The 20,351-nt window shown below is 39.1% G+C and overlaps 1 protein-coding gene across 3 annotated transcripts in view; it reads right to left on the reverse strand.

Annotated features, from left to right (window-relative positions):
- Positions 1-20,351, reverse strand: part of LOC124804646 (transmembrane protein 131) — a 382,072-nt gene that overhangs the window by 310,942 nt on the left and 50,779 nt on the right. For all 3 annotated transcript variants that reach the window (XM_047264868.1, XM_047264869.1, XM_047264867.1), the window contains exon 3: positions 9,316-9,341. In XM_047264868.1, the coding sequence (XP_047120824.1) occupies positions 9,316-9,341 (26 nt within the window). The remainder of the gene's footprint in view (positions 1-9,315; positions 9,342-20,351) is intronic.

A 20,351-nucleotide genomic window follows, 5' to 3' on the forward strand; every position in this document is an offset into this window, starting at 1 on the left:
ATATTATGGGGATGCTTCATGAACTCAAATGGGAGTCTCTGGAATCATGAAGCACTATCACGGAAATTTAGAGAACCTGCATTTGGCGCCATCAGCAGAACAATTCTACTAAAGCCAATGTCTATTTACAAGTGGAACAGGAAAGAAAATGACTAGCAGAGCTCTGTGGTATCCTCCGCCATGCACCATATGGTGGCTTGCAGAGTCTGTATGCAGAACTCGCTGTAAATCAGATCAGGCAACAGAGGTGTTCTTAAATTTCTCTTTCCCAGAACTCGCTATATCAGAAAACATCTACTTTGCACACGTATAAATTCTTTTATATTATCTGCCACTATTATTATTATTTTATTATTATTACTGGAAGCAGTAGAAATCATTTTATTACTATTTGTCATATTAAAATTATTGTTATTTCTGAGGTACCCAAGATGCAAAAAAAAAAGGTACTATGTGTGTGAAACCTTGGTCCAATGTAAGAGATGTCCTGATGGTCCTTATTTGATCAGGTTAAATAATTAAATATTTCACTATGTAGTAATGATATTAATGTTCGCCTTACAATGTAAACAGATAAGCATTTCTATGGGCACCTGTAAAACACTGAAAGATCAGTGCTGTTTCAGTTCAGTCTGTACTACTCTTTTTATCATACCAAGTTCAGCACTGCAATATTAAATTATTACTACAAATTTTTCAATTAAATAGAATCTGGGAAATAGATGTAACCAGCAACCCCACCCCCCAACTTTGCATGGGTAGCACTAAGTAAGTGTCTATGGCCGATCGACTTGCTGGTGTAGTAGTGAATTTGTTTATGGGCCACTTCATACTGCTGTGCTTAAAGTTCTGAGAACAAGTTTATGTAATCTTCTTAGCAGACATGAATGTTCTCTATTCCATATGTAATTGATGTTTGGAGTGACATCTAATGGCAACATTGAGGGCACACCATCATTTAATTAATTTGTTTACAACCAATATAAATAACATATGTGATTCAGTAGATATGTCTTTCAATTTGTAGCATGTCATGTACTGCAGGAAGGCTGAGTGGATCATATCCAAAAGGCTCAATTAAAAGAAAATGAAACAAAGAAACATGCCTGATCTAGATGTGTAGCTCATTACAGCACTCCTCTGGTAAACCTTAGCAGGCCTACAAACTGATTCATTGTTCAGAGTCATTGCTGCAGTTCTTTGCTGCAGTCGCTTTTCGGCACACTGATTCATGCTGCCGTGCTAAGATTCGTGTCCGCATCCAGGTTTGATTAAAGGGAAGCAAAATATGATAATCGAGTCATCTGTTTCACTGCTGAAAATACTTACTTTATGCAAACAAATCAAAGGTAAACAGACAGATACACATATCTAGGTGCATCTCTTACATCTTTGTAACACTTATGCCCTGTCTGAGGCAGTTCAACCAGTTTTCAGTTGTAAACTTGTGCTGAGCTGAACTGGAGGGGCATGTATAATGGAACAGTTAAGAAAGTAACATATATTTAAAGATGCTTAATTTGGAAACATAAAGACACAACATAATTTTCATTTCCATATTTGTTAATTTCAGTTAACTGTCCACATTGAGACACTTCAAAGTATGCACCAACATTCTGCAAGTGTAACAAGTAATGCCACCTGTATAGGGAACCATTTGCATAAAAATTGTCATTTTTCTGTCTCAGCAATTAAGTATTTGCTATTATTATTATTATTATTGTGACCAACTCTTTCAAAAGTTAAACAACACAGAAAAGTAGAATGTGTAATAAAAAGAAACAAAGTACATTTTATTACGTGCATAAGAGAAATACACTCATTAGGAGAGACTTTATTTCCCATAACAGCATCAAGTAATAGAATCAGTGGTAGTACGTAGTCACGTTAGCTTTGGGTGCAGCTGTGTGCATTTGTGATGACTGAGGAAAAGCATGTGGAAAAATACCTGTGTGGCTATATAGGGAGATGCCAGAAGAAGAGAAGAGCCCCTATCCAATAATTAACATAGCACTGCAACAGAAGGAATGATGGAGAATATGAATATTGTTTATCCGCCACTCAAACACGATATCTACAGCAACAATACAGCTAAGTCTTATGTGATTGAAAACTGCAGTTCCTCGATAACTTTTTTTGTTGATGTTCTGCAATCCAAGAATAAACAAAGCGCAAACAACTTGCATATTTTATGACTGTTCTTTACAACCCATTATCACAAAGTATTTTGATTGCTAATTGAAGTTTGGAACTAAAGTATTAAGTTTCTTGAGAAATGGTCTTTTCTGGCATCAAAGTAAATTAATAGTTTATTCTGCATAAATATTGGTGTTGTTCATAATTAGTAGTATAGTTTGCATGTGTGACTAATTATCATATTTATTGTGATGCGCAGTTCAGTACTTCATTAACTGCTGCAGTATATCATACCAATATGTCAACTTTCCAATTATCGTAATTGTTTGTTTTCTTTCTAATTTCAAGTTATCTGTTCATGCACATAAAAGTGAAATATTACTATGATGTATACCTAAAAATTTACTATAGGGTCATTCCACGTCAGTTCAACCAGGGGCTCCAGTTCATAGTCTCAGATTTGACTGAAATTCAGTACACTAATTCTACCGTGTGTGGAACACTCATGTAGAAAGTATTAGTTTCCCCTGCCAATTAGTTCCAGAATTATGACTTGTGAAAGAAGGTGGCATGACCCGGAAACTGCAACCCGCATCTCGCAGTCTATCTTCAGACCCAATTTCAGGTCTTAATAACTTTGGAACTATTCCGCATAGTCCAGTGAAATTTTAACAGCCCAGTAACATCCATTTAGAGAACACACTCTATGAATCAAAACACCAACAACATATTTCTGAGGGAAAATAAAAAATTCCAAAATGTGATTAAAAAAATGTAATCCATTAAAAGGTACATATTGTAGGTGCCCTCTATGCCAAATATAATTCACTCAAAAAGGGTATAAATCTTTTTGTGGTAAGTTTAATGTGGCCTAAACACACATAGAACTCATCATGCCCATATCAGTCACAAAAACTGAGTTACATGCACATGAAAATACAAAAGTTTGAAAAATTACCTGAAAAATATGGATTTTCGAAGTGTGGTAGCACAAAAGGGACAAGTGATATCCAAGCCAAATTTCACACACTGCATAAGTAGACCATAATGATATATATCTCAAAATTTCAGCATATTATTGCAAGACATTTGTGTACAATTGAAGTTGAAAGATGTATTTGGTGATGTGGCCATTGTTCCACAACACAATTTTGTAAAAACGTATCGTAAACTATTCTGCCTCTTCTTATCCCCTCCCACAACTATTTAATCACTAAGCAACAACATATAGACAGATTAACACAACCTATCATTAATGTTTACTGCACCTTAACTGCTAAAAACCAGTCGATTGAAGTTCTCCCACACTTTAGCTACTGTGCTCTGTACATTGAGTGGCAAATTGTACTGTCATCCTGACACTGTGGTAGGAACTGGAACTGTCATAAGAATATGTTCAAAAGGAATCCAACACCTGTCTGCCAAACGTGGCCAATGAAATGATCTTGCTGGTGCCATGAAGTTCACAAACACATCACCTTCTGCTTCACAGCACTCTGCAACACATCCTAAGTACCATTTGTCATCATAAACAGCAATACCATAGCAACCTGGTTGTATGTTGCTGCTTTTGCTTCTGAATCCTGAGTCAGACACACTGTGAAGACACATGTTGTGCATGAACCTATAGTTACAACCGGACAGTCTGCTCATCTGCAGATTTTCTGAGTCCACTGGAGAGCAGTGATGATGGCTCCTTGTGCCTGCAACAGTTTTAACATGTTCTAGTCTGCTTTTTAGCAACTCTTTGACTGATTTCACCTAATCTTTCAAAACATAGAATGATCGTATGCTAGAGATAATTTTCTGTGCCCAGGTAAATAATTGAAGAGGTGTGAATCTGAAAATCATGGTAATGCATGCATATATTTTTGAGATTTACAATTTTTGTACTGACTAGCTGCCCCATCACTGAAGTATTTCGCAAAATGTATGTGAGGCAGCTTGTTTTTCACATATGCCATGACAGTGCGAATGTGGGCATGAACTGCAATGGCATCATGAATTAAACAGTCACTAAAAACGCACAGGTTCATGACAGACACATCACCTGATTCACCTCTATAGTAAATTGCAAATGGCTGGAGAATTGCTTGACTGTTGTCCCAATGATATCCTTGGATGGCATCTTGAACTATAAATGCATAATTTTCAGAAAAGTCTAGTATTACTATAATTTCATCTTGTTTCAAATTATCCTTACAAAACTGGAAATAAGCCGATTGTGCTGTTGCTGTGAAGATGTGTGGTCAATTTGTCCATTTTTTTAAAAACACATTTCAATAAAATCTTCCACTGCGCTTTGCTTTGTTTCAAGACTTGTGCAATCCATGTATGTTCGTTGTTTATAAGAAACAAGTTCATCGTCATCCATAAGGAGTTCATCATACAGTTTGTTATTCATGTGTTCTGCAAGATTTGCCTTACCAGGACACTTTTCAAACCTGTGTGTCATGCACTGGTAGGAACTGATGTCACACACTATCAGCTTCATTGCACCTTTGTAATCCAGTTGGTAGAGCCCTTGCCCGCGAAAGGCAAAGGTCCCGAGTTCGAGTCTCGGTCCGGCACACAGTTTTAATCTGCCAGGAAGTTTCATATCAGCGCACACTCCACTGCAGAGTGAAAATCTCATTCTGGAAACATCCCCCAGGATGTGGCTAAGCCATGTCTCCGCAATATCCTTTCTTTCAGAAGTGCTAGTTCTGCAAGGTTCGCAGGAGAGCTTCTGTAAAGTTTGGAAGTGGAAGGTAGGAGGCAAGGTACTGGCAGAAGTAAAGCTGTGAGGACAGGGCATGAGTCGTCCTTGGGTGCTCAGTTGGTAGAGCACTTGCCCGCGAAAGGCAAAGGTCCCGAGTTCGAGTCTCTGTCCGGCACACAGTTTTAATCTGCCAGGAAGTTTCATATCAGCGCACACTCCACTGCAGAGTGAAAATCTCATTCTGGAAACATCCCCCAGGCTGTGGCTAAGCCATGTCTCCGCAATATCCTTTCTTTCAGGAGTGCTAGTTCTGCAAGGTTCGCAGGAGAGCTTCTGTAAAGTTTGGAAGGTAGGAGGCGAGGTACTGGCAGAAGTAAAGTTGTGAGGACGGGGCGTGAGTTATGCTTGGGTAGCTCAGTTGGTAGCGCACAGTTTTAATTTGGCAGGAAGTTTCACTCCTTGGGTTGCTTTTATTTTCCTAGCTTGCTTTACCATATATGTAGAAACATTGAATTCCTTTGCAGTGCAGTCAATAGACCAGCTGGAAGGTGCAAGGGTAAGAATAGCTACTTTTTTCTGGTGTGTGGATATGGCACATTCCCCCTGTTCCTTTGGAGCAGATAGTTCTTCCTCTTCCACCATTAGTGTGTCAGCTATTTTGTGTTTTAATTCCATTTGTGCTTCTTGTAGTTTTCTTCTACCATAGCTGGGCCTGTCTCTTTTCCCAACTTTGTGTGTCTTCATGGGAGACAAACCAAGAGCAGCCACTGAAGTATTTAATTGCTCATTCGCTGTGGTTGTAGGTGGCTGATACTCTTCGTCACTGTCATGTAAATTATCAGAATATTCTTCATTTTTAGCAGTGTAACACACCTGGAACATAACTTATGTCCTGGTTTCATGTGAAGTCCCATGCACTGACACTTTCAATTTTGATTTTATATCAATTTCTCTGAGGCTACACTTCACTGTCTTCTTATGAATCCGAAATGGATCAAAACAACTTCTTTGTAGGAAAGAATATTTATCCAGAAACACTTTCATATGATGATAACAAACACTAAAGTTTCCTGGAACTGTACTTCTTGTGCCCACAGGGTGTGTCCCGGATCTCCATAGCAACAAATCTTGGTCCGATTCATCCAGATCATACAGTACAAAGCGAATGCCACATTTTGTTCCATATGTTGTTTTATGACGTTCAGATGCTTGTGCTCTACCAATACTGCAACTTGTTTGAACAAAAGCACCACCAGTACACTCCTCTGCCTCCATACTGACTTTCCACAACAGTACTGACCAGTCTAAACTAGAATCTTAAAAACATGAGTAACCTGTAATTGTTGCTTGTTTCCTTTGTTGTTCCTGCCTAACGACGACTCATTCTGTTCCTGAAAACTACCATTGTTTAACTTTCTGTTGCTTAATGGTTCCCAACAATTTGCCTGGTTTAAGGCTTGGGATGATGACACTATAATGTCACTGCAAGCGGAAAAGACCTCCTAGTCAAATATGGTTAAGACCTTGAGTAGATGGTGTCTTTGAGTAACATTCAGATGTTGGATCATCCAGGTACTGTATCATCTGATTATCAAATCAGGGCTTCGGGATATATCATGTTGCAAGCCAAGAATCTGAAGCAGTTTCCAGCCAGTAAAAGTTCTTTATATAATTTGGTGTGCGGGTGGGGGTAAAGGAGAGGGTGAGGTTTTCAACTACTCTTTTATGCGTTCAACAGGTGGCTGGGTAAGAAGAGGACCCTGAAGCAGTAGCAAAGTGGGTTGAAATGTGTTTGGCAGGAACTGATACACTTGTGCATATACCACCATTAAGCAGATCTACGACAGCTGTTGATCATTGGAGCCCAGTAAAGTAAGGAGCTTGGCCTACATCAATGAGGAAATATAGCGCACCCAGCATTCCACATTACTGTGTCTAATTAGACAGCAAGCCTTAGCATGTAGCTGTTAAAAGTGATAACGGAGGTCTGTTAAAGATATCACTTGAGATGTTTCAGGGTCCTTCAATGATCCTAAATATCTGCTGCAATTCTTTGCTCAAACATGGTACCAGGCAGAGGTGGAGTGGACCCGTAGAAAGAAACATAGCACTTCCAGTGGTGCGGTGCCAGCACAGTTCCAATCTTTATGCAGAGTAACCTCATAGAGTAGCAAAATGGTCTTCAGTGAGGTGTGTTTCTTGGGGAACAACACAGATCACAGAACAAAAGGAAATAACTTGTTGTAGTTCTGCAGTCTTCACCCGAGATTTCTTCTTTTTCTCTCTCACAGCTTTCAGCAGTTAAGAACCATGTGAGGACTTATCTGCTGTGGGTGTAGGAACTGAAGAAGAGTGGGCAGCCCTGGTGAGAACCACATACCGTGACTCCTTCAACCATTGGCTAGTGATGGGTTGTTGCTCTGTATAATTCTGAGAAGAGGATTTGCACCATAAGACGGTCCTGTCATTGGTAGATGCCAGAGACAGTATATGCTTCTGCAGCCAGGTGTGGGAAGGGGTTCCTGAAGATGGTGCCGCAGGAACCACAAAAGGGAGGGACTATTGTATCCAAGTTTAATCAAACAATGGAAAATCCAGGATGGAATTTAACAATACCAGAGAAGGAAAGTTGCTACTCACCATATAGTGGAGATGCTGAGTTGCGATAGGCACAATAAAAAGAAACTACACTCTCTCAGCTCTCTGAGACTGCAGACGTGTGTGCAAGTTACGTTTGCTTGAGTGTGTGTGTGCGCGTGTGTGTATGTGGGTCTACTGCTGCCAAAGGCCTTAATGGCCAAAAGCTATGAGTGTGTGAATCTTTTTATTGTGCCTTTCGCGACTCGGCATCTCCGCTATATGGTGAGTAGCAACTTTCCTTCTCTGGTATTGTTACATGGTCAAGTTTATTTATGTGACTACCCGAAGTCGACATCGAGACAGTAAATACATCGGGTACTGCCTTCAACCTAGCAAAAGTACTCCCAAATGTCAATATCATTTAGACTGGGTACAAGCAATTGTATTTTTCCTGAGCTTCAAAATATGAAAGGTAATCTATGACCTTCATTTTCTGGATTTTGTTTTTCTTGATAAGCGTAGCACACTTCAGGAACCAAGGAGTGGTTGTCCCTGCAACCAACAGAAACAGGTGGTAGCGTACATGGTGAATATTTGTAAAGTGGCCAGCCATAAATCAGATTGTGTTTTCACTAAAGACAACAAGTGCCCAAAGTCCTGGCATTTAAAGCACTGCATTGAGGATGTGAAATACAGTTTCACACTACAGTGGTAAACTCTCCCTCAAAAGCAAGGAGGAATGCACCAGTGTCAACTTTGTTGTCTGGTGTGCCTCTATGTACATGATGTAGGAAGTTGATCCCTCACCTCTCAAAGCATTCGCTTAGTTCTTGGCCCATCTTCAGTGTTATGTCCAAGTGGAAAATTAATTCCTGTACCATGCTTAGGTTCCTATAGGATGGGGTGTTATGTTAGCAGGTGCATTACCAAGTTGATTACAAGAGAGTAACACCTGGGACTCAGTAGGATTTGCTGCCTTAAATAAGCTCGAACAACCTCATAATTTACTAAGGGAGGAGAGTTCATCATATACATTTTCAATATTCTCCATGAAGAACATTGGCTAATTAGTGAGAAAAGACCCTTCGTCTGTTCAGGTACAAACCAGGAATGGAGGAGATTAAGTTTCTGCAACTTGCTTGGTTTTGTTTTCCTCCCATGGTATAGCCAAGGAGGGAAAGTTCCTAGGGTCATAACAATCTGCACTGAATGGTAGTCTATACGAAGAGACTGTCACATGCTCATGGCCACCATCTGATAATTTTAGTCATTTCATTACATTAACTATCGACTATGGTGCTGCCTACTTCAAACGAGATCTCTTCTCACAGGCACTGCCCAACCAGATCACACGGTATCTACCATGATGGCCAGTGCTCAAGGTCCCAGTGCCCCCGAATAGACAGACAGCTACTCCTTGGCATGCACAAGGAGCTGACAGCTCTGGCATCAATTGTGTGATCCCAGTGTGGTCAGTGGGTCTACTACCGTATGTGTACCTGACACACCGTACATGGACTGGTTGCAACACTGAGTTGTGATTGTTACTACCAAACACTTCCTTAGAACAAACTGGTTGTTGAGAGGAAAAAGGTGGAAATATTGCATTAATTACATGTTTAACTATACAACCATCAAGAGGAAATGATGTTTTGAGGGAGGTATTTCTGCCAAAGTTTACAGAATACAGAACTGTAGATTACATCCATCGATTTACTATTAACACATTATTCATGACAATCAAAAGCATCTGTAAATTCTCAAAAATATACCTTTAATCAAGTAGATATACACTAATACTATGGGGAACCACAGTCACAGTCTGCTGCTGATAATATATTACAAAATTATACACCAGTAGAAAACAGTTTCTATGAGTGCCTACTGAAGTTCCTCACCTTCCCATTGAAACACTTGACAGCTCCTGAAACAAAATGAAAAAATAAATCACAACACAGCAACCACAACACAAAATATCACCTAAGTGCCATCAATAAACCTAACAAAGATAATTTTACCAAATGATTTGACGAAACTCTTCATTCTGGAAGGGAAAAAAGGTGTAACTAAGGAGTGAACTGTGCGAGGTATATTTTAACTATATGCAGTTCCAAATGTTAACAACAAAATTATCCTAACAATTTTTGTAATATCATTACCTCCTGTATTGGAGTAAGGCTTTTTAATCTAATACAAAAAAGCCAAATGGGTTAAATCTGAGCGCCAAGAATAAGCTGTTACAAGAGGATCTGATTTAATATGAGGAACTTTTAGTGACCAGTAGTTTAGAACTGGGTTTGAAACACAATATATTTCCACTGACTCACGGCACTCATGACTGTCAACATAGCAGCCTATTTGCCACCATGTTTGAACTCTGACAATAGCAGATTGCAGATACTGGCTTTCCAGAGCCTTTTTTTTTTCTTTTTTTTTTTTTTTTTTAAAAAAAAAAGTTGCAACCAAAGTTAATTACACCTCAAATACAAAATGAGTGGGGAGTGTAGCAGTATATTCTGAAACAAGAGTGTAAAAATTAATAAATCCAGTGTAGTGTCATATTTGTAAAAGCTATTTTACACATTACACTGGGCTGACCATTACTGTGGAATGAGGAGACAAAGACAAGGATGCCTCTGCTATGGTAATGCATACCACTGGGAAGGTCAAAGAATTTCCAGCCAAAAACAGATAAGTGAATAAGGCACCAAAATTTTATTTGTATTCAAGACACAGAAGAAGAACGTTTGGAATTACTATTACATGGAGATGTTTTACAAAGGTGAGTTACTGCATGTTGGAAAAAACAGTTGTGTTGGTTTTGTAAGCAGCAAGGTCACTTTTCCCATAGACAATATTCTGAAAGCTGCAAATCAAGACAATAAAGTATGATGCAGTTTATCTTGGCTTCCAAAAAGCATTTCACTCATTTCAATTTGTACCAAATGAACATTTATTAACAAAGCATTGACTGTAAGGAGTATCAAACAAAATTTATGACTTGATTGAGGAGTTCTCGTTAAGGAAGATGCACCATGTTATCTTTCTTGAAGAGTCATCATTAGATGTAAAAGTAACTTCAGGCATGGCCCAGGAGAGAGTGTTGGATCCCTAATTGTTAACGTCACTGACAGACAAGATTAATAATAACTACAAATGATGTAGTTATCTATAATGAAGCAATGACTAAAAAATTAGCACAAACATTCAGTCAGATACTGATAAGATTCCAAAACACTGAAAATATTTACAACTAGAATTACCAAATAAGCAGCAACCAGTTGCAAGATCATGTTTTCTTTATTTACTTTTGCAAATCAATTTTTGTTTATGTTTATGTTTGACATCTGTTTAAGACAGTGTTATTACTCAGGGAACATACACATTGAAAGCATCGATGATGGCTGTTAATCAGTTGAAATCAATTTGCAAAAGTAAATATAGAAAACATGATCTTGTGACTGGTTGCTGCTTATTTGGTAATTTTACGATTTATGGTCGCTGTACAACTTGGGAACCATATGGGGCCCCCCATTCAGAAATTTACAACTTGTTTTAAATGTTCAAAAATATAAAATTATGCTCTTCATAAAATGCTAAAACACAGTATTACATGAGTATGATATTAATCAGCATCTACATATATCACTGAGCCACAAATGTAATCAGAGGGAGCTACTGCAGGCAACCTTTATCAGAGTGACCACTAGTGGCTTGTCATTGCTGCTTTATATTGATTATCTGAACATCCTATATTCTGACTGGGAGTCAGGATCAATGGGAAGGGATATCAAAACATAGTGTGTCAGAATTCCAAGCAATTTTGAAGTAATAAATATAGTGCAGCAACAGCAAGAAGTCATTCTGACAAAGACTATCTGTAATAGCTGTCAAAACATTGGTAGTTTTATCATATCTGATGCAGTCATATATCCAGAAGAATGTTACTGAAGAGTACTCTGGCCATGAAAGCATAACACTCTTATGTAATAGGTCAGTTCACACAAATACCTAAGTATAACTATTTGTACAGATATAAAATAGATTGATCAGATACTTTCAGACACACATACAGCAGGTGGCGGAATCTGTTTCATTGACAACATTCTAGAAAAATACAATCAGTCAACAAAGGAGATTGCTTACAAAATATTCATGCAACCCATCCTAGAATAATGCTCAAGTGTGTGGGATCCCATACCAAATAAGATGAACATCGAATATAGAATGTATACCAAGGGGGCACCACTAATGGTCACAGGTTTGTTTCACTCTTAGGAGAGCATCACAGAAATCCTTGAAAACATGAATTGGCATATGCTTGAAGACAGATGCAAATTACACCACAAAATGCTACTTACAAAATTCCAACAAAAAAATCTAGGAATATTCTACAGCCCCCTAAGCATCATTCCCGTAAGGATCATGTAGAGAAGACTAGATTACACAGAGGCATTTAAACAGTCATTCTTCCCACACTCCATGAATGAATAGAACAGGACAAAACCTTAAGACGTAGTACAATGGGAGTACCCTTTCTCATGCACTTCCCAATGGTCCACAGAGTATGGCTATAGATGCTGAATAAAGCCAGAAACGCTGCCTTTGAATCTGAGACCTGTAGAAACTCATTGGAAATTATTTGTTTACTAGTTTAATGCTACATACATGTTTTAAGAGATGGTAAACGTATTGTGATTGCCCAATTCATTTCAACTGAAGCTCAGCAAGTAAAAGTAAATCTAGTCTGAAAATTTTACAGAAGGAAGGAAGACTAGAGTTTAACTTGTCATCGACACCAAGGTCATTAAGGATGGAGCACAAGTTCGGAACGTTTTTAGGATGGGGAAGGAAATTGACCATGCCCTTTCAAAGGGACCATTCCAGCCTTTGCCTGGAGCAATTAGAGAAACCACAGAAAATCTAAGGCCGGATGTGGATTTGAACTGTTGTCGTCCTGAATGAAAGTCCAGTCAGTGGTCATTTTACAGACCTTCTATCAGAAGAATCTTTATCAACTTATTATTTCAAAACTCTAGAAGATAGTGTGCGTCATACTTACTGGTTCATCATGGTTCAAATTACCACAGCCAATTAAGCAGGACACACTCACTTGTACAGTAATGGATTTTTCTTGCAGAGCTATGGACATAACAAAACCCTGCTACTCGACATCACAGTACATAACAATGTAGAATTGGCTCATATAATGTAGGGTTTCATGATCAATGTTTTCCGCCTTGGAGGCAGAATTCTTTAGGAATTCAGCCAAGGTAAGGCATATTTTCGAACCTGGTGTCTCCTAATGAGGGAGGCATCTTCAAATGCAATGGAGGTTCTCCAATGAAAAGTGATTTAAAAATGAGTCAAGGTACACTCTACTTATTCTGCTGGCCAAAGTTGTTGAAATGTTTATTCATAACTGCACAATAAGTCAAGTCATGATGATACATGACCACCGCTGAAAATGGTGGAGTTGCACTGAAGTGTGCTGCAGAGTTTGCGTGTCAGAAAATATGGTGCCATTTGTTTTATTTAGCGCTAACCCTAATAACGTGTCTAATGTCAGCCTTTTTCTGTTTTGTTAAAAGTTCTTTTTGGGTTTCTGAATTGCACTGGCTTCTCTATACATCCTAACACACTAATGATTGAACATTGACTCTCCAATACTAAAGTTTTATCAAATTTGGTCAAATTTTACCTGATCACTGGCCTCTCCAGTTCTGAATAGAAAGAAGTCTGAAGAATTTAATTCACCACTGCTTTCAAGCAGCATGAGACGCAGAGCCCCCTAGTAAACCTTCACTTATAATACACTTCGCCTCAGCTGCAGCGCACTCTGTACCTACTGGAATGCCTGCAATCCCTTAGCAGAGTATGACTCCTCTGGGACATGGAGAGATGTGTTTGCATTAAACCACATGACAACACAGCTATAATGCTAAATTGGACGAGAGTCATCAATGCTTACCATGTGTCACCCAGTCTTGCTGCGCAGAAAATTCATTTCTAGTAAAACTGATTTTCATCACATTTATCTGATTTTATGTGCACCAACAGACTAAAGGAAGGAACGAAAGAAATAAGATAACGTTATTAGTATCCACCTGTGCGGATGCAAAACGTTCCCCTCAGCTGACATAATATCGCTCAGGATGGATCCTGATTTTGCTATCTCACCTATGGTGAGGGCAATGCTACAGATGTGTTGAACAAGGAGGATTACATTCAAAAGATGTAGTGTTTACTATTTTATCCAGTGTATCGCAGGCTCAGTGCTGAAACGACAAAAAGGCTTGAGAAGACTAACAACCTCTGGGGAAAAAAAAAAAAGATTCTTGTCACAAGAGACTATCAAGAAGTTTAACTCTTACTTTGCTCCCCCCCTCCCCCCTTCACCCCTTCTGAAAATCCACAAGGAAGGGGTTCTTTGGAGGCCTTCTGTCAGTAACACTGACTGATGCTCCAACATACTGTGTAGCAAGATACCTTCAACGGCTTCCACGAGAAAATTAAACTCACAAAGGAAATTCAAAATGAGAACGGTGACCTAAATTTCCTTGATCTGAAATTATGCATACAGAATGGCAGTGTCACTTTCAATATTCATCATAAGACAACATACTCTGATAATATTATTCCATCAGATTCTTCCCACCCTCAGGCTCATAAAGTTGCACTTTTTCATTCAGCAATAAATCATGCTTTAACAACACCACTTTGTCCATACAAATTTCAGAAAGAAATTAATTTGATTAAGACTATTGCTAGCAATAATGATTACAAACAAGATGTATTCGACCAAATACTTAGCAACAAAAAGGTATATAAAATATTTTCAACACTAGGTGACAAACTGAAGAGTAATGAAGAGGGAAATGGTAAGTTTATTTCGATACCATTTCTAGGTAATGTATCATACAGGATTAGCCGTCTTCTAACTAGAAAATATGGATATAAAGTTACTTTCACTATGAACGATACTCTGAAGAAAAATTTAGTACATGCATTAAAAACTGAACAATATCCTTTCACTAATTCAGGCATCTATAAAATTGTTTGCAAAGGTTGCTCTAGCTAGTTTTAGGGCAGACAGGTAGGGCTATAAAAGCCAGATATAAGGAGCACTTGTCAGGTAAGAAAATGGGAAATGTGCATAATTCTCCATTTGCTGAACACTTACATATTTTGGATCATTCTCGAAGGGAGTTAGAAGAAACCATATTTTTACGTAAGGAAATAAAAGGCTGGAAATTAGATTTATTAGAAGAAGTTGAAATTTGAAATTTATAAACAACTTGCTAAGGGTTATGGTAACATTTTGAACAATCAGTTGCAACTAGCGGGTAAGCACTTCCTTAATGAATTTAAACTTCTGCTCATGGTCATATAATACGTATATATGAAATCTGCCAATGTCAGTGAACTTGCCGTTTTCTTCAAAACACATTTTTTTACTGTTTAGCTCCTGACATTTCATGTCACTGGGTTTCATTTCTCGTGGCCTTATTAACATATGTTCACACAGTTTATACACCAAAAAATGGTATTAGTATAGTTTAATAGAAGATATTCTTTTTATGTTGTGATGTAACTTCTTCTGCTGTAATGTAATTTTATCCATTCATTATGTCCTTCACCTTTTTGGTAACAGAAGTAAGCTTTGTTATCTGTTATTTTGTGCACACTAAAGCTATGCACAGTATTACTGTGCTACATAAATGTCTTTATATTTAATGTCAACCTCTAAAATTGGTCTTCTATAAGAAATTGTCATATTGCTTTAATGTAAAATTATGCTACTTAACACCAGCAGGATGCAGAGCTTAAGCGCACGTATATAGCACTCACTGCTTTCCCATTTTTCTTATCGCTTAAGCTTCCATAGTGTTAAGCAGAAGTTTTTTCCTAAGTGAAGTTGTTTTCACTTATATTTGCTCTTCTTTCCCCATTACATTTGTAACAGTGAACTTTTAAACAGGACTCTACCTTCTGCATGTTAAATTTATGTATGATATTACTGCAAATGTATTAATAATTTTATACGGAATGTACACCTGTAAATTTTTTTATATTTTTAATAGCCTTGTGGAGGAATTTTCATACTTACTTTTTTATAAAATGCTATTGTTCAAGACAATCACAGCGCAGTTTACATGCATGTATTTAGTGCTCTCTGTAGCCCAATTTTTCCTGGTCGCCTGAGTCTGTATATTTGTAGCAGTTGCCCTTAATCTCTGACATAAGGTACAAGTAATTTACGCAAATATTTTATCTTGTGACACCTATTGCATCGTGTGACGTAACACACACACACACACACACACACACACACACACACACACACACACAAAATGTTTAAAAAATTATTTTGCAACTGGTGCACATGCTTTTAAAGCCAATACTCCTGAAGAAGATATTTTTACAAATATCTAAACCATGCTCCAGGAATAATAAACTTTTATTTGCAACTGGTTGGCTGATTTTTCAATCTATTAACACAGATTTGCATCTTCAGGCTGTTAGTTGTCACTATCCAGTAAGAAAGAGTACTTCATAGCTTGGTTCATAGGCCCATATTACCTCAGACCCTGAAAGTTTGTCATATGAATTTATCCATCTCAAAGATTTCTTTTGCCAGAATGGTTACAGTTAAATATAAATCAGATGCTTGTTGCACTATCGACCAATCATGAATTGGATGAATGACAAAAATAACAAGATGACACCGAAGTCTATGGTCTTTTTGCCTTACGCAGGCAGTGTTTCAAACTTGATCAGATGTATTCTGCAGAGACACATTGTGAAACATGTTTTTTGACCAACATCTAAGATTAAGGCTTTTCAGGGTCTGTAAAGGATGATCACGATTTCTGCAATTTGGGTTTCTACCACACTGCTTGCAGTTGTGGCAAGTCATACATTGGTCAGTCCATCATGACCATGGAAGACCAGTGTATTGAGCACACACTTACAATAGCTGAGCAAATCTTCTGTTGCAGAACATTGACACAAATCATCCTATGGAATATAACAACAAAGAGGTCTTAACACGCAGTTCCAGCTGTTGGGATATTGTTACTAAGGAAGCAATTGAGATTAATTTGGCAAGTGGCCTTATATTGTGATAGTCTTTTTTGTTGTGCCTACCTGCGACGCAGCATCTCCGTCATATTGTGAGTAGCAACTTTCTGTCTCTTAATATTGTTACATTCCAAGAGACCTTACAAACAGAGATGGTAATTTTTGTTTAAATTTCTGCTTGGAATCCTCTCTCTCTCTCTCTCTCTCTCTCTCTCTCTCTCTCTCTCTCTCTCTCTCTCTCTCTCTCTCGTCAAAGAGAGAGACAGAGTTAATGTTACCTCACCCACTGATAATTAATATTCACTACTGGTAACTTGTCACATTAGTCCTCCTTTGTTGTTTGGTGACACTATGACACTACTGTGTGTGTGTGTGTGTGTGTGTGTGTGTGTGTGTGTGTGTGTGTGTGTGTGTGGGCGCGCACTGGAGTGGAGTTCATTATACTCCACATGAACATCAGCAAAGACAGCATGACGAGCGACCATAGAACCATCAATATAGACACTTCTGAACTCAAAAACAGGGCCAGAATGGAAAAGAATTGATGGTGGAGGGCCTCAAGATGAGCCAATTCTTTTGGAACAAGGAAATTGTGGATGGAGGATGCACAACGGAGGTGTACATGAGCAGGCCTGGAGAAGAGGTGGTGGAGGGGAAAGTTGGAGCTCAGGAAAAAGGGACTGGATGTGGATAGTGTTCATAGTCCAAGACCTGGGCCAGCACTGAAGGAGATATATCTGCATATCTGGAAAGAGGACACAGTAGTTCTGGTGCTCTGGGGAGCAGCAGATGCATAACGCATAGGCTGTCAACTGTTGTGTGATCACAGGGCTAATCCAGACGGTAACACTTGCCAGTCATATGGCACAATGGTGTATCAGGTCCTACATCTGTAACAGTCGAAGGTGACACTGAGCCATATACGACACTCCTGTAATCTAGAAAGGACTGGACCAATGCTGTGTAGAGCAGCATCCGAGTGGTCCAGTCCACACCCCAGTTGGTGTTGTTGAGGTGTCAAAGAGCACTGAGGTGCAACCAACATGTCTGCTTTAGTTGATAAAAATGGGGAACACCTGTCAACCAGGCATCAAAGACCAGTCCCCAAAGATGATGAGAGTCCATCCCACTGATGGACTGGAGATCAAGGTACACAACCAGATGGGGATGGACTGCATGGTGACAACACAAAGGCAAAATGCAGGTCTTGGCAGACAAAAAACGGAAGCTATGAGTGGGAGCCCAAGACTGCACTCAATGTATAGCACCTGCAGTCTGCATTCAGCAACGTCCATCACAGACGAATTACAATAAATGCAAAAATCATCAGCATACAAAGAGGGGGACATTATAGGCTCTGCAGCCACCACCAGACCATAAATAGCTACTAAGAAGAGAGGGACACTCGAAACAGAATCCTGTAGGACCACCATTCCACCATTCTCCTGCAGATGGGAGGTATTATGGATAGTGCCAACCTGTACCTGAAAACTGCAACATGATAAAAAGTTCTCAATAAAAATTAGGAGTGGGGCATGGAGGCGCCATTTGTGTAAGGTGGCAAGGATGTGGTAGTGCCATGTGGTATCATAAGCTTTATGTAGATTGAGGATGACTGTAACAAGGTGTTGATGCTGGACAAATGCTGTTCAGGTGACAGACTCTAGGTGGACTACACTTTCTGCAGTAGAGCGGTATCAGCGAAAACCATCCTGGTTTGAAGAAGGAAAGTCACGGGATTCAAGTATCCAATACTACCTTCAACTCACTATATGTTAATGTAACTTGCAGAGTACATTGTTTAAACTGATCGGACGACAGCTGTCCATTCAAAGACATGGTTGACCCAGTTTCAAACTAGAACAACACTTTCTCACCATTGGAAAGGAATTACCCCTCACGCCAGAGACGGTTAAAAAGGGGACGTATAAGATACTGCCTGCCACCAAAAAGTTTTGAAGCATTTGGTTTTGTACTGATCCAGTCCAAGTCCTGTGTCAGGAGAGCGAGCATGGGTGCTGGCAAATTCCTACTCACTAAAGGGAGCATTACCAGGTGTAGAAGTATGAAACTGGAATTTGGTTGCAATAATTACACATTTGTTTTTTGAAACTGATAAACAATATTTTATTCAAAATAATCTTCATTGCTATTTACAGATTCTCCCAACTCCCTGGCAAACTATAAATGCCATGCCAAAAAAACAGTTCTTCTTTTGAAGCGAACCAGTCAGTGAGCCATTTTCATACATTTTGATGTGAATTTAAGTGTTGTACACTGAGAATGTGTCCCAGTGATACAAATAGATGATAATAAGACGGAGCCAAATCTGGAGAATAAGCCACATGCCTTGGTATTTCCCAACTGAACGCCTCGATCGTTTCCCTGACCCATTTCGCTGTGTGTGATGGGGTGTTACCATGGAGCAATATGACTTTGTGTTGCCTTTTTCCATATTCCAGTCATTTTTCATGTAATGCTCAATTTAAATCAATCATTTGCTGTTGGTAGCAATCAGTGTTAATGGTTTCAACAGGTTTTAGCAGCTCAAAATAGATGACACCCGTCTGATCCCATCAAACGTAGAGCAGTGTCTTCTTTCCAAAGTGATTTGGTCTTGCAGTGGATGTCAATGGTTTGCCTGGATTTATCCATAGTTTATGATTCTGAGGATTCTAAAAACAGATCCATTTTTCATCACCTGTCACTGATCGCTGGAGAAACGTCTTTCTTTTGTATCTGGCAAGCAGCATTTCACAAGTGGCCTTTCGATCTGCTTGCTGTCTTTCATTCAATTCGTGCAGAATCCATTTTACCCACTTTCTGCACCTTTCCCCATAGCGTACAACTGAAGATAAACAGCTTTCTGCATCACATTCAATTGTTCTGTGAGTTCCTGTTGAGTCTGAGTATCATCTTCATCCAATAAGACATACAATTTGTTGTCTTAGAACTTTTTCGGTAGTTTCCCACACTCATCATTTCTCATGTCAAAATCACCAATTTTGAATTTTTTGAACCACTCAAAACACTGTGTTTTCCCAAGAGCAAGTTCACTGACAGCTTCGACAAGCATTCGATACAATTCTGCAGCAGTTTTCCTCAAATGATAACAGAAAACCAAGGCTGTCCACAAATCATAGTTTGTAGGCACAAACATGGGTTAGAAACAGATACTGATGTATGTAACTTGGGTTACTGTGTGTTGACATTCGTTGTCAGCCGTTACAGAAAGCAGATGGCACAGTTGACGCTGTCTCACAGGTCCTACACTAACGGCTAGTACCATCTATAGGGAAATTCTAATTTCATACTTTTACACCTGGTATGAGGCTCCAGGCAGCAGGGAATTAAAGATAAAGGGAGTCGTTCCAGACAGTGTTTGCGAGGACAGAATGCAGGCAAATAGTGGATCAATTCTGAGGCCCGGGCAAACTGCTTGGTGATAAGAGTCCGAACTGAGGATAACACCATTAAGGGAAATTCCTAAGACACCTGTAGGAGGATGGCGTCCAAAAATGAGTCTGATCTTTGCCCACACATGCGAAGAGGGAGTAAGCGGCCCTATGGCAGCAACATATCATTCCCAAGAAATCTGTTTCTGGCATTTAAGAAGATAACAGGTCCATGCACAAAGCCGTTTAAAAGCCAGGCAATGGTCAAGATATAGATGCCATTTGTAGCATTGAAGAACACAACAGTGGTCTTTAATAGCCACAGCAATCTCAGGGGTCAACCAAGAGAGTCTTCTGTCAGGAAGAACCCGAGGAGGAAGGAATCATCAAAGCAGCTGTCAAAAGAATGGTGTTGGTCAAACTTCACACAGACCCATTACAGCTGTCAGGTGGTG

The sequence above is a fragment of the Schistocerca piceifrons genome, chromosome 7 (genome assembly GCF_021461385.2).
Source record: "Schistocerca piceifrons isolate TAMUIC-IGC-003096 chromosome 7, iqSchPice1.1, whole genome shotgun sequence".
NCBI lineage: Eukaryota > Metazoa > Arthropoda > Insecta > Orthoptera > Acrididae > Schistocerca > Schistocerca piceifrons.